The sequence below is a fragment of the Stenella coeruleoalba genome, assembly GCF_951394435.1.
Source record: "Stenella coeruleoalba genome assembly, chromosome: 6".
In the NCBI taxonomy this organism is placed as follows: domain Eukaryota; kingdom Metazoa; phylum Chordata; class Mammalia; order Artiodactyla; family Delphinidae; genus Stenella; species Stenella coeruleoalba.
In genome coordinates, this window is record NC_137151.1 from 105075715 (window position 1) to 105087917 (window position 12203).

Below are 12203 nucleotides of genomic sequence, written 5' to 3' on the forward strand. Positions count from 1 at the left end.
TTATATAGACAGCATAGAAACATGTAGCGCTAAGTCCTATAGCTTTAACTCTTACTGTTTCTCTATACAGTGAAAGATGCAGATGCACTTTGTATGGACATACAGACTCTGTGAACAGCATCGAGTTTTTTCCTTGCTCCAACATTCTTCTCACAGGTTCTGCAGATAAGTCCCTGTCTGCATGGGATGCAAGAACGGTAAGCAAATTATCAACACTTTTTCCAATTTTGGTAGGTCTAGTTACTCTTAGTCACTTTTCAGGTATTAGGTACAATTTATGAAGTAATTGTACAGGGGCATGTAGGTTAAAAGAATGGTAATAAGTTCCTATTTACAAGATCTTGTCTATGTGCTTTTATGTACCCTGCCTCCTAAAAGTAGGACTATAAAAATAATGTAATTACTTCATTAAACATTAATGCAACAATTTTTTTTTTTTTTTTTTTTTTTTTTTTGCGGTACTCGGGCCTCTCACTGTTGTGGCCTCTCCCATTGCGGAGCACAGGCTCTGTACGCGCAGGTTCAGCGGCCATGGCTCACGGTCCTAGCCGCTCCGCAGCACGTGGGATCTTCCCGGACCGGGGCACAAACCCGTGTCCCCTGCATCGGCAGGCGGACTCCCAACCACTGCACCACCAGGGAAGCCCAACAATTTTTTATTGAGATAGAAACTCTGCTGATACATTACGTATGACAGGGAAATGCATAGCACCTCTCCTTAAGGACTTTGTAGCTTGGAAAGGAAGGAGAAATGAGATTTTAATGCAATGAGGTATGTGTTAAAATGGAAGAGGATACAAGACACAGGGGAAAAGCAAGAAGGAGAACTCTTATCTGCCTAGAAGGCTGTGGATGGCTCCCAAGAGGAGGCTGTGCTTGAGCTGAGATTTGGAGGGTAAGTAGGATATACCAGGTAATCTCGAGAAGGTGGATTCCAGGAAACAGCAGTGCATGTACAAAGCCATAGAAGTATGAGGCTACAAAGGCCTATTCTGAGAGTAATAATATGTTTGAATAGAGCTTAAGGAAGGAGGAAGAAAAAACAAGCAAGAGTATACAGATGGACAAGGACAAGATCATTAAGTATCTGTTTGAAATTTTATAGTTTTCAGAAGGAGTCTATTAAAGCATGTTAAGCAAACAGGGTAACACAATCAGGTTAGCCTTTTAGAAAGATTAATTTGATAGTAGAGTTAAGGGAGTCATTCTCATATAGGAGGCTTGTACAGTAGGCTGTGAGCAGATGAGAATTTGAACTAGGAGACTGTGAGAGTATAAAGGAAAGTATGGATTCAAGATAAGCGGTTTAACTCTTACAGTTTGAAGAGTGACTGGATGTGGAGATAATGGGAGGAAAGAAAAGGGGTTTAAAGGTGACCAACAGTCCCAGTTTATCTAGCTAAGACTGAGAGTTTTCTGGGTTGTGGGATTTTTCAGTGTTAAACTAGATAATCCTGGGTTACTGTGGCTTCAGAAGTGAATTAGATGTGAAGAAATGGAGATGGAATTTGGGAACTACACTTTCAAAGAGTTTGGCTGTGGAAATGAAGAAGAGAAAAGTCTATACCTGTAGGATCCAAATAGAGGTCTCCCTTGTTCAAATAGGAGACAGCATGTTTATTTGCTTAGCGGTAGGGCAGAGGAAGGGATTAAAGATTCAGGAAAGAGCAAACACAACTAATTGAGCACACACTTTAGTAATTTGAGGCATGCCAAAATATGCAAAACAGGGTCACGATATTTGTTCTTAGCAAAATTTGATGAGGATAATGTAGAAGTCTATACTAAAAAGAAAAAAAATCCATATTTTATGGTTCGTGAGTCAGGAAAGAAATGCAACTTGTAATGTTTCCCATTTATCTTCCCCTACACAATGCATGATTGACATCAATAAAGGAATATGATGATGAGCATCCAGATAGTAAGAACAGGGACCCAAGTTCATTATGGGAGGCTCTATTTAGTCCTCTGAGGCAAATTGATTTAGGATAAATAGAGACTAAGGCGACCTTAGGTTCACTTATTATAGAAAAACAGCTAATGGTAGAATGATAAATACCTTAGACACAACTTCACATGTTGCAGCATGTCAAGAGGCAGCAGTCAAGGGGCACTGTGGGAAAAGTGTATCAGCCATGAATTAAGAGTAAAATCAGAATGATTTGTTGTTGGGTAAAAAAGGTGCCACAACCTCCTTCTTGCTTTAAAATAGCTTAGACCCTGGTGCAACAGAATTCACTCCTGCTAATGGAGCATCCATGAAAAAGCAAGATTTTCAATGCATTTAGCCTAAATACTTACATGTGAAGTGTGTATAAAAGCCATTGGTAAAGGAAAACCCACAGAGAAAATATTAATTTAGTAATGACCTAAATTTTATGCTCATTTTCTTTTGATATCAGATTTTTTTTTTGTCTGTCTCTCAGAGTGCTATAACTGAATGTTATCAGAAAACATGTCTCTTATTTATTTTCTTTCCTGTGAAAAACTGGAGCACTAATGCTTGGAAGTAAAACTGCTCTTACAAAGAGAAGTTGCCTCTCGTGTATCTGCCTTAAATGCCTAGAGTTGCTTGTAGATGGTGGCCTTCCTACCTCTTGTTGGGAACTCCTTGTATACTGGTCTTATTTCCTACAATATGTCTGAGAGCGGGAGAAAAGAGGGATTCAGCACAGCACAGCGCATTTAGCATACAGCAGGATAGCATGTGGATTGAACGTATGTCCATAAAAAGGTTGTATTTCTTTAATCAATATTAATATATATTTTTCAAATTGGCTTTAATGGCAAATTAAAATTTTTATTATTAATGTTATGATTACAATTTTATTAGTAGTATGCATGCTAGGTTTATAGTCATTAATACTAGGGAAAGGACTCTAAAATACTTTGGTATAAATAAAATGTTGTTCATAAATTATGGTAAATACATCAATGTTTAGAAATAAAGTTCATTTAGTTTATTTTCTGAAAATATTTCAAACCAGATGTTAAAATATATATATTTAAATTGGTAGCTATATAAAATAGAAGTAAAACAAAGGGAAATTCACTTAATTTAGGTTATTAATAATTAGACAATTCAAGTTGTTAACTAAATGTTATCATAAAACACTACAAATAATATATGACAGCAACTCTAGAATTAAACAGAATCATTTCACTTGAGTTGCATTAGCAATTCCGGTGACTAGTTTCAGATCTACCACATTTTTTTTAAAACACAAAACAGAACAAAAAACACTGAAACAGCCAGATTTTTAAAAATTCATATTTTATATATAGTTTTTTTTACATCTTTATTGGAGTATAATTGCTTTACAATGGTGTGTTAGTTTCTACTTTATAACAAAGTGAATTAGTTATACATATACATATGTTCCCATATCTCTTCCCGTTTGCGTCTCCCTCCCTCCCACCCTACCTATCCCACCCCTCTAGGTGGTCACAAAGCACCGAGCTGATATCCCTGTGCTATGCGGCTGCTTTCCACTAGCTATGTACCTTACATTTGGTAGTGTATATATGTCATGCCTCTCTCTCGCTTTGTCACAGCTTACCCTTCCCCTCCCCATATCCTCAAGTCCATTCTCTAGTAGGTCTGTGTCTTTATTCCTGTCTTACCCCTAGGTACTTCATGACATTTTTTTTCTTAAATTCCATATATGTGTTAGCATATGGTATTTGTTTTTCTCTTTCTGACTTACTTCACTCTGTATGACAGACTCTAGGTCTATCCACCTCATTACAAATAGCACAATTTCGTTTCTTTTTATGGCTGAGTAATATTCCATTGTATATATGTGCCACATCTTCTTTATCCATTCATCCAATGATGGACACGTAGGTTAGTTCCATCTCCGGGCTATTGTAAATAGAGCTGTCATGAACATTTTGGTACATGACTCTTTTTGAATTATGGTTTTCTCAGGGTATATGCCCAGTAGTGGGATTGCTGGGTCACATGGTAGTTCTATTTGAAGTTTTTTAAGGAACCTCCATACTATTCTCCACAGTGGCTGTATCAATTTACATTCCCACCAACAGTGCAAGAAGGTTCCCTTTTCTCCACACCCTCTCCAGTATTTATTTTTTCTAGATTTTTTGATGATGGCCATTCTGACTGGTGTGAGATGATATCTCATTGTAGTTTTGATTTGCATTTCTCTAATGATTAATGATGTTGAGCATTCTTTCATGTGTTTGTTGGCAGTCTGTATATCTTCTTTGGAGAAATGTCTGTTTAGGTCTTCTGCCCATTTTTGGATTGGGTTGTTTGTTTTTTTGTTATTGAGCTGCATGAGCTGCTTATAAATTTTGGAGATTAATCCTTTGTCAGTTGCTTCATTTGCAAATATTTTCTCCCATTCTGAGGGTTGTCTTTTGGTCTTGTTTATGGTTTCCTTTGCTGTGCAAAAGCTTTGAAGTTTCATTCGGTCCCATTTGTTTATTTTTGTTTTTATTTCCATTTCTCTAGGAGGTGGGTCAAAAAGGATCTTGCTGTGATTTATGTCATAGAGTGTTCTGCCTATGTTTTCCTCTGAGAGTTTGATAGTGTCTGGCCTTACATTTAGGTCTTTAATCCATTTTGAGCTTATTTTTGTGTATGGTGTTAGGGACTGATCTAATCTCATACTTTTACATGTAGCTGTCCAGTTTTCCCAGCACCACTTATTGAAGAGGCTGTCCTTTCTCCACTGTACATTCCTGCCTCCTTTATCAAAGATAAGGTGACCATATGTGCATGGGTTTATCTCTGGGCTTTCTATCCTGTTCCATTGATCTATCTTTCTGTTTTTGTGCCAGTACCATACTGCCTTGATTACTGTAGCTTTGTAGTATAGTCTGAAGTGAGGGAGCCTATTTCCTCCAGCTCCGTTTTTTGTTCTCAAGATTGCTCTGGTTATTCGGGGTCCTTTGTGTTTCCATACAAATTGTGAAATGTTTTGTTCTAGTTCTGTGAAAAATACCAGTGGTAGTTTGATAGGGGTTGCATTGAATCTGTAGATTGCTTTGGGTAGTAGAGTCATTTTCACAATGTTGATTCTTCCAACCAAGAACATGGTATATCTCTCCATCTATTTGTATCATCTTTAATTTCTTTGATCAGTGTCTTATAATTTTCTGCATACAGGTCTTTTGTCTCCTTACGTAGGTTTATTCCTAGATATTTTATTCTTTTTGTTTCAATGGTAAATGGGAGGGTTTTTTTGATTTCACTTTCAGAATTTTCATCATTAGTGTATAGGAATGCCAGAGATTTCTGTGCATTAATTTTGTATACTGCTACTTTACCAAATTCATTGATTAGCTCTAGTAGTTTTCTGGTAGCATCTTTAGGATTCTCTATGTATAGTATCATGTCATCTGCAAACAGTGACAGCTTTACTTCTTCTTTTTTGATTTGGATTCCTTTTATTTCCTTTTCTTCTCTGATTGCTGTGGCTAAAACTTCCAAAACTATGTTGAATAAGAGTGGTGAGAGTGGGCAACCTTGTCTTCTTCCTGATCTTAGTGGAAATGCTTTCAGTTTTTCACCATTGAGGACGATGTTGGCTGTGGGTTTGTCATATATGGCCTTTATTATGTTGAGGAAGGTTCCCTCTATGCCTACTTTCAAGAGGGTTTTTATCACAAATAGGTGTTGAATTTTGTCGAAAGCTTTCTCTGCATCTATTGAGATGATCATATGGTTTTTCTCCTTCAATTTGTTAATATGGTGTATCACATTGATTGTTTTGCATATATTGAAGAATCCTTGCATTCCTGGAATAAACCTCACTTGATCATGGTGTATGATCCTTTTAATGTGCTGTTGGATTCTGTTTGCTAGTATTTTGTTGAGGATTTTTGCATCTATGTTCATCAGTGATATTGGCCTATAGTTTTCTTTCTTTGTGACATCCTTGTCTGGTTTTGTTATCAAGGTGATGGTGGCCTCGTAGAATGAGTTTGGGAGTGATCCTCCGTCTGCTATATTTTGGAAGAATTTGAGAAGGATAGGTGTTAGCTCTTCTCTAAATGTTTGATAGAATTCACCTGTGAAGCCATCTGGTCCTGGGCTTTTGTCTGTTGGAAAATTTTTAATCACAGTTTCAATTTCAGTGCTTGTGATTGGTCTGTTCATATTTTCTATTTCTTCCTGATTCAGTCTTGGCAGGTTGTGCCTCTCTAAGAATTTGTCCATTTCTTCCAGGTTGTCCATTTTATTGGCATAGAGTTGCTTGTAGTAATCTCTCATGATCTTTTGTATTTCTGCAGTGTCAGTTGTTACTTCTCCTTTTTCATTTCTAATTCTATTGATTTAAGTCTTCTCCCTTTTTTTCCTGATGAGTCTGGCTAATGGTTTATCAATTTTGTTTAACTTCTCGAAGAACCAGCTTTTAGTTTTATTGATCTTTGTTATTGTTTCCTTCATTTCTTTTTCATTTATTTCTGATCTGATTTTTATGATTTCTTTCCTTCTGCTAACTTGGGTTTTTTTTTGTTCTTCTTTCTCTAATTGCTTTAGGTGCAAGTTTAGGTTCTTTATTCAAGATGTTTCTTGTTTCTTAAGGTAGGATTGTATTGCTATAAACTTCCCTCTTACAACTGCTTTTGCTGCATCCCATAGATTTTGGGTCATTGTGTCTCCATTGTCACTTGTTTCTAGGTTTTTTTTTAATTTCCACTTTGATTTCTTCAGTGATCACTTCATTATTAAGTAGTGTATTGTTTAGCCTCCATGTGTTTGTATTTTTTACTGATCTTTTCCTGTAATTGATATCTAGTCTCATATCGTTGTGGTCATAAAAGATACTTGAAACAATTTCAATTTTCCTAAATTTACCAAGGCTTCACTTGTGACCCAAGATATGATCTATTCTAGAGAATATTCCATGAGCACTTGAGAAAAATGTGTATTCTGTTGTTTTTGGATGGAATGTCCTATAAATATCAATTAAGTCCATCTTGTTTAATGTATCATTTAAAGCTTGTGTTTCCTTATTTATTTTCATTTTGGATGATCTGTCCATTGGTGAAAGTGGGGTGTTAAATCCCCTACTATGAATGTGTTACTGTCGATTTCCCCTTTTATGGCTGTTAGTATTTGCCTTATGTATTGAGGTGCTCCTATGTTGGGTGCATAAATACTTACAATTGTTATATCTTCTTCTTGGATCGATCCCTTGATCATTATGTAGTGTCCTTCTTTGTCTCTTCTAATAGTCTTTATTTTAAAGTCTATTTTGTCTGATATGAGAATTGCTACTCCAGCTTTCTTTTGCTTTCCATTTGCATGGAATATCTTTTTCCATCCCCTTACTTTCAGTCTTTATGTGTCTCTAGGTCTGAAGTGGGTCTCGTGTAGACAGCAAATATATGGGTCTTGTTTTTTTATCCATTCAGCCAATCTGTGTCTTTTGGTGGGAGCATTTAGTCCATTTACATTTAAGGTAATTATCGATATGTATGTTCCTATTCCCATTTTCTTAATTGTTTTGGGTTCGTTATTGTAGATCTTTTCCTTCTCTTGTGCTTCTTGCCTAGAGAAGTTCCTTTAGCAGTTGTTGTAAAGCTAGTTTGGTGGTGCTGAACTCTCTCAGCTTTTGCTTGTCTGTAGATGTTTTAATTTCTCCATCAAATCTGAATGAGATCCTTGCTGGGTTGAGTAATCTTGGTTGCAGGTTTTTCTCTTTCCTCACTTTAAATATGTCCTGCCAGTCCCTTCTGGCTTGTAGAGTTTCTGCTGAAACATCAGCTGTTAACCTTATGGGGATTCCCTTGTGTGTTATTTGTTGTTTTTCCCTTGCTGCTTTTAATATGCTTTCTTTGTATTTAATTTTTGACAGTTTGATTAATATGTATCTTGGCATATTTCTCCTTGGATTTATCCTGTATGGGACTCTCTGTGCTTCCTGGACTTGATTAACTATTTCCTTTCCCATATTAGGGAAGTTTTCAACTATAATCTCTTCAAATATCTTCTCAGTCCCTTTCTTTTTCTCTTCTTCTTCTGGAACCCCTATAATTCGAATGTTCGTGCATTTAATGTTGTCCCAGAGGTCTCTAAGACTGTCCTCAGTTCTTTTCGTTCCTTTTTCTTTATTCTGCTCTGCAGTAGTTATTTCCACTATTTTATCTTCCAGGTCACTTATCCATTCTTCTGCCTCAGTTATTCTGCTATTGATACCATCTAGAGTATTTTTAATTTCATTTCTTGTGTTGTTCATCGTTGTTTGTTTCATCTTTAGTTCTTCTAGGTCCTTGTTAAATGTTTCTTGCATTTTGTCCATTCTATTTCCAAGATTTTGGATCATGTTTACTATCATTATTCTGAATTATTTTTCAGGTAGACTGCCTGTTCCCTCTTCATTTGTTAGGTCTGGTGGGTTTTTATCTTGCTCCTTCATCTGCTGTGTGTTTTTCTGTCTTCTCATTTTGCTTATCTTACTGTGTTTGGGGTTTCCTTTTTGCAGGCTGCAGGCTCGTAGTTCCCATTGTTTTCGGTGTCTGTCCCCAGTGGCTAAGGTTGGGTTCAGTGGGTTGTGTAGGCTTCCTGGTGGAGGGAACTAGTGCCTGTGTTCTGGTGGATGAGGCTGGATCTTGTCTTTCTGGTGGGCAGGTCCACGTCTGATGGTGTGTTTTGGGGTGTCTGTGGACTTATTATGATTTTAGGCAGCCTCTCTGCTAATGGGTGGGGTTGTGTTCCTGTCTTGCTAGGTGTTTGGCATAGGATGTCCATCACAGAAGCTTGCTGGTCGTTGAGTGAAGCTGGGTGCTGGTGTTGAGATGGAGATCTCTGGCAGATTTTCACCGTTTGATATTATGTGGAGCTGGGAGGTCTCTTGTGGACCAGTGTTGTGAAGTTGGCTCTCCCACCTCAGAGGCAGATCACTGACTGGCTGCAGCACCAAGATCCTTGCAACCACATGGCTCAGAATAAAAGGGAGAAAAAGTAGAAAGAAAGAATTAGTAGAAGTAGAAAGAAAGAAAGAAGGAAAGAAAGAAAGAAAGAAAGAAAGGAGGAAGGGAGGGAGGGAGGAAGGAAGGAAGGAAGGAGGGAGGGAAGGAAAAAAAGAAAGAAAGAATATAAAGTAAAATAAAATAAAGTAAGATAAAATATAGTTATTAAAATAAAAAAAATAATTGTTAAGAAGAAAAAAAATTAAAAAAAACAAAACAAAACGGGTGGATAGAACCCTAGGACAAATGGTGGAAGCAAAGCTATATAGCATAAATCTTGCTCTCAAAGTCCACCTCCTCAATTTGGGATGATTCGTTGTCTATTCATGTATTCCACAGACATCAAGTTGATTGTGGAGCTTTAATCTGCTGTTTCTGAGGCTGCTGGGAGAGATTTCCCTTTCTCTTCTTTGTTCTCACAGCTCCCAGGGGCTCAGCTTTGGATTTGGCCCCTCCTCTGCATGTAGGTCGCTGGAGGGCGTCTGTTCTTCGCTCATACAGGACTGGGTTAAAGGAGCCACTGATCGGGGGCTCTGGCTCACTCAGGCCGTGGCGGGGGGGGGGGGGGGGGGAGGGAGGGGCACGGAGTGCGGGGCGGGCCTGCGGCGGCAGAGGCCGGCGTGACGTTGCACCAGTCTGAGGCACGCTGTGCGTTCTCCTGGGGAAGTTGTCCCTGGATCCTGGGACCCTGGCAGTGGCGGGCTGCACAGGCTCCCCGGAAGGGGGGTGTGGATAGTGACCTGTGCTCGCACACAGGCTTCTTGGTGGCGGCAGCAGCAGCCTTAGCGTCTCATGCCCGTCTCTGGAGTCCGCGCTGTTAGCCGCGGCGCGCGCCCGTCTCTGGAGCTCCTTTAAGCAGCGCTCTTAATCCCCTCTCCTCGCGCACCAGGAAACAAAGAGGGAAGAAAAAGTCTCTTGCCTCTTTGGCAGGTCCAGACTTTTCCCCGGACTCCCTCCCGGCAGCCGTGGCGCACTAGCCCCTTCAGGCTGTTTTCACGCCGCCAACCCCAGTCCTCTCCCAGCATCCGACTGAAGGCGACCGAAGCCGACTGAAGCCCGAGCCTCAACTCCCAGCCCCGCCCGCCCCTGCGGGTGAGCAGACAAGCCTCTCAGGCTGGTGAGTGCCGGTCGGCCCTGATCCTCTGTGAGGGAATCTCTCCGCTTTGCCCTCCGCACCCCTGTTGCTGTGCTCTCCTCAGCGGCTTCGAAGCTCCCCCCTCTGCCTCCCGCAGTCTCCGCCTGCGAAGGGGCTTCCTAGTGTGTGGAAACATTTCCTCCTTCACGGCTCCCTCCGACTGGTGCAGGTCCCGTCCCTATCCTTTTGTCTGTTTTTTCTTTTTCCTTTTGCCCTAACCAGGTACGTGGTGGTGGTGGGGGAGGGTTCTTGCCTTTTGGGAGGTCTGAGGTCTTCTGCCAGCGTTCAGTAGGTGTTCTGTAGGAATTGTTCCATGTGTAGATGTATTTCTGGTGTCTATGTGGGGAGGAAGGTGATCTCCGCGTCTGACTCTTCCGCCATCTTCCAGGTTACTTCTATATATAGTTTTTAAAGGGTGCATGTTATTTATATAATATGAAATTATTAGCTTTTTTATTTCACAATGATTTGTGAAGAAGTTAAAAATAAATTTATTTTTGTAGTTAAATATTATGAGATGTTGAAAACAGTAACCAGGATAGCTGTAGTTTTTTTCTGTGTAATAGTAAAAAGTGTACAACATATTGATATGGATGGTATTATTAGACTTGTAATATCAACTACATCTGTAGTATTCTGGTATTCTCCTTTTTTATAACTTTTATATTATGTTAATTCCTTGATAAATGGTAAACTGTCAGGTGGTACTGAATGACTGAATGTAAAGTGAGATGAATGACTTCCTTCACAGTAAAGCAAAAGCAGAACATGTTGTCACCTCAATGTGATCAACTAGTATTGAGAAATTTTCTAAAATATTTTTTTGATGAAACATGAATGTGACCAGTGGATTATATTCCTATAAATAAGTTTTAAACCTCTTTCTCTCATTCCCAAACATATACTAGTCTTAAATCACTAACCTAATCTAACAGCTTATTGTCAAAGATAATGAATGTGGAGACCTCTAAGTCATTCTCTAAGTCAACTGGACAGATCGGCTCTGAATTTTGTGGGAGACAAGGAAAGGAGTATAAATCTTTGTAATTACCAAATGGAGGCTATTAAATAACTTTCAGTTTGGAAACTCATGAAATTGCTCTGTTTTATAGGACTACATGCAGAGTATTTTTCCTCGAAGTTATGAAACAAAGTTATTTTATTAAAATTAAAAAAGAAGATTGTAATAGAAAATGATGTATAATATAGTACATTTAATGAAAACTTATAATGCCGTCTCAAAAAGCGACATGAAGGGCTTCCCTGGTAGCGCAGTGGTTGAGAGTCTGCCTGCCGATGCAGGGGACACGGGTTCGTGTCACGGCCCGGGAAGGTCCCACATGCCGCGGAGCGGCTGGGCCTGTGAGCCATGGCCACTGAGCCTGCGCGTTCGGAGCCTGTGCTCCGCAATGGGAGAGGCCACAACAGTGAGAGGCCCGCGTACTGAAAAAAAAAAAAAAAAAAAGTGACATGAAAAATTCAAATATACATCAGTGATTTGGAAGCCTATTTAAAATAAAGGCCGAGATTATTAGTCATTCACAAGTCCAATGAAAATATTAAGGATTTAGAATGTTTTTGAAAAAAAGAAAAAAAAGAATGTGCTCACTGTACAGTAAAACAGAGAATAGAATGAGTAATATGTCTGTGAGTTCAGAGCTAGGCTGACAAAGATCAGAGTTGCTGACATTTTGCCTCTTGCAATGAATCAGACACACAGAGTTCATGGCCTGGACTGCCTTTGGTGTCCATGTCTTGCTGCCTAGACTAACTGCAGGCTCTAGTCCAGCATACTGTGTTGTCCCAACTTAGCTGTAGCCAAAAGATCCAGTAACTGACCACTCTGAGTTCCTATGAAGTGAAAAAACTGAGAACTCACCAAAAAAGTTACTCTTGGGTCCTGTGTGGTGCTAACCCATTGTGGACTCCACAGTTCAACCTGCACCCTGCCTAGGCTGTTGTTCTCCTCAGATGCTATCTGGTGAACTCTTAAAGGAGCCTGACATTATTCAGAAGCCCAAATGTGGAAACAAAGGCAAAGATTGTACCTTCTCTCTCTAGGTTTTATTCCTCAGCCACATTCAGCTTAGTAATATTTATTGAAGATCTTTGTGCCAGGCAA

The 12203-nt window shown here is 39.3% G+C and overlaps 1 protein-coding gene across 1 annotated transcript in view; it reads left to right on the top strand.

The window, feature by feature from the left end:
- The window catches only part of SPAG16 (sperm associated antigen 16), an 885716-nt gene that overhangs the window by 518000 nt on the left and 355513 nt on the right, over positions 1–12203 (top strand). The window contains exon 13 of the mRNA XM_079924326.1: positions 71–197. Coding sequence (XP_079780452.1) covers positions 71–197 — 127 coding nt within the window. The remainder of the gene's footprint in view (positions 1–70; positions 198–12203) is intronic.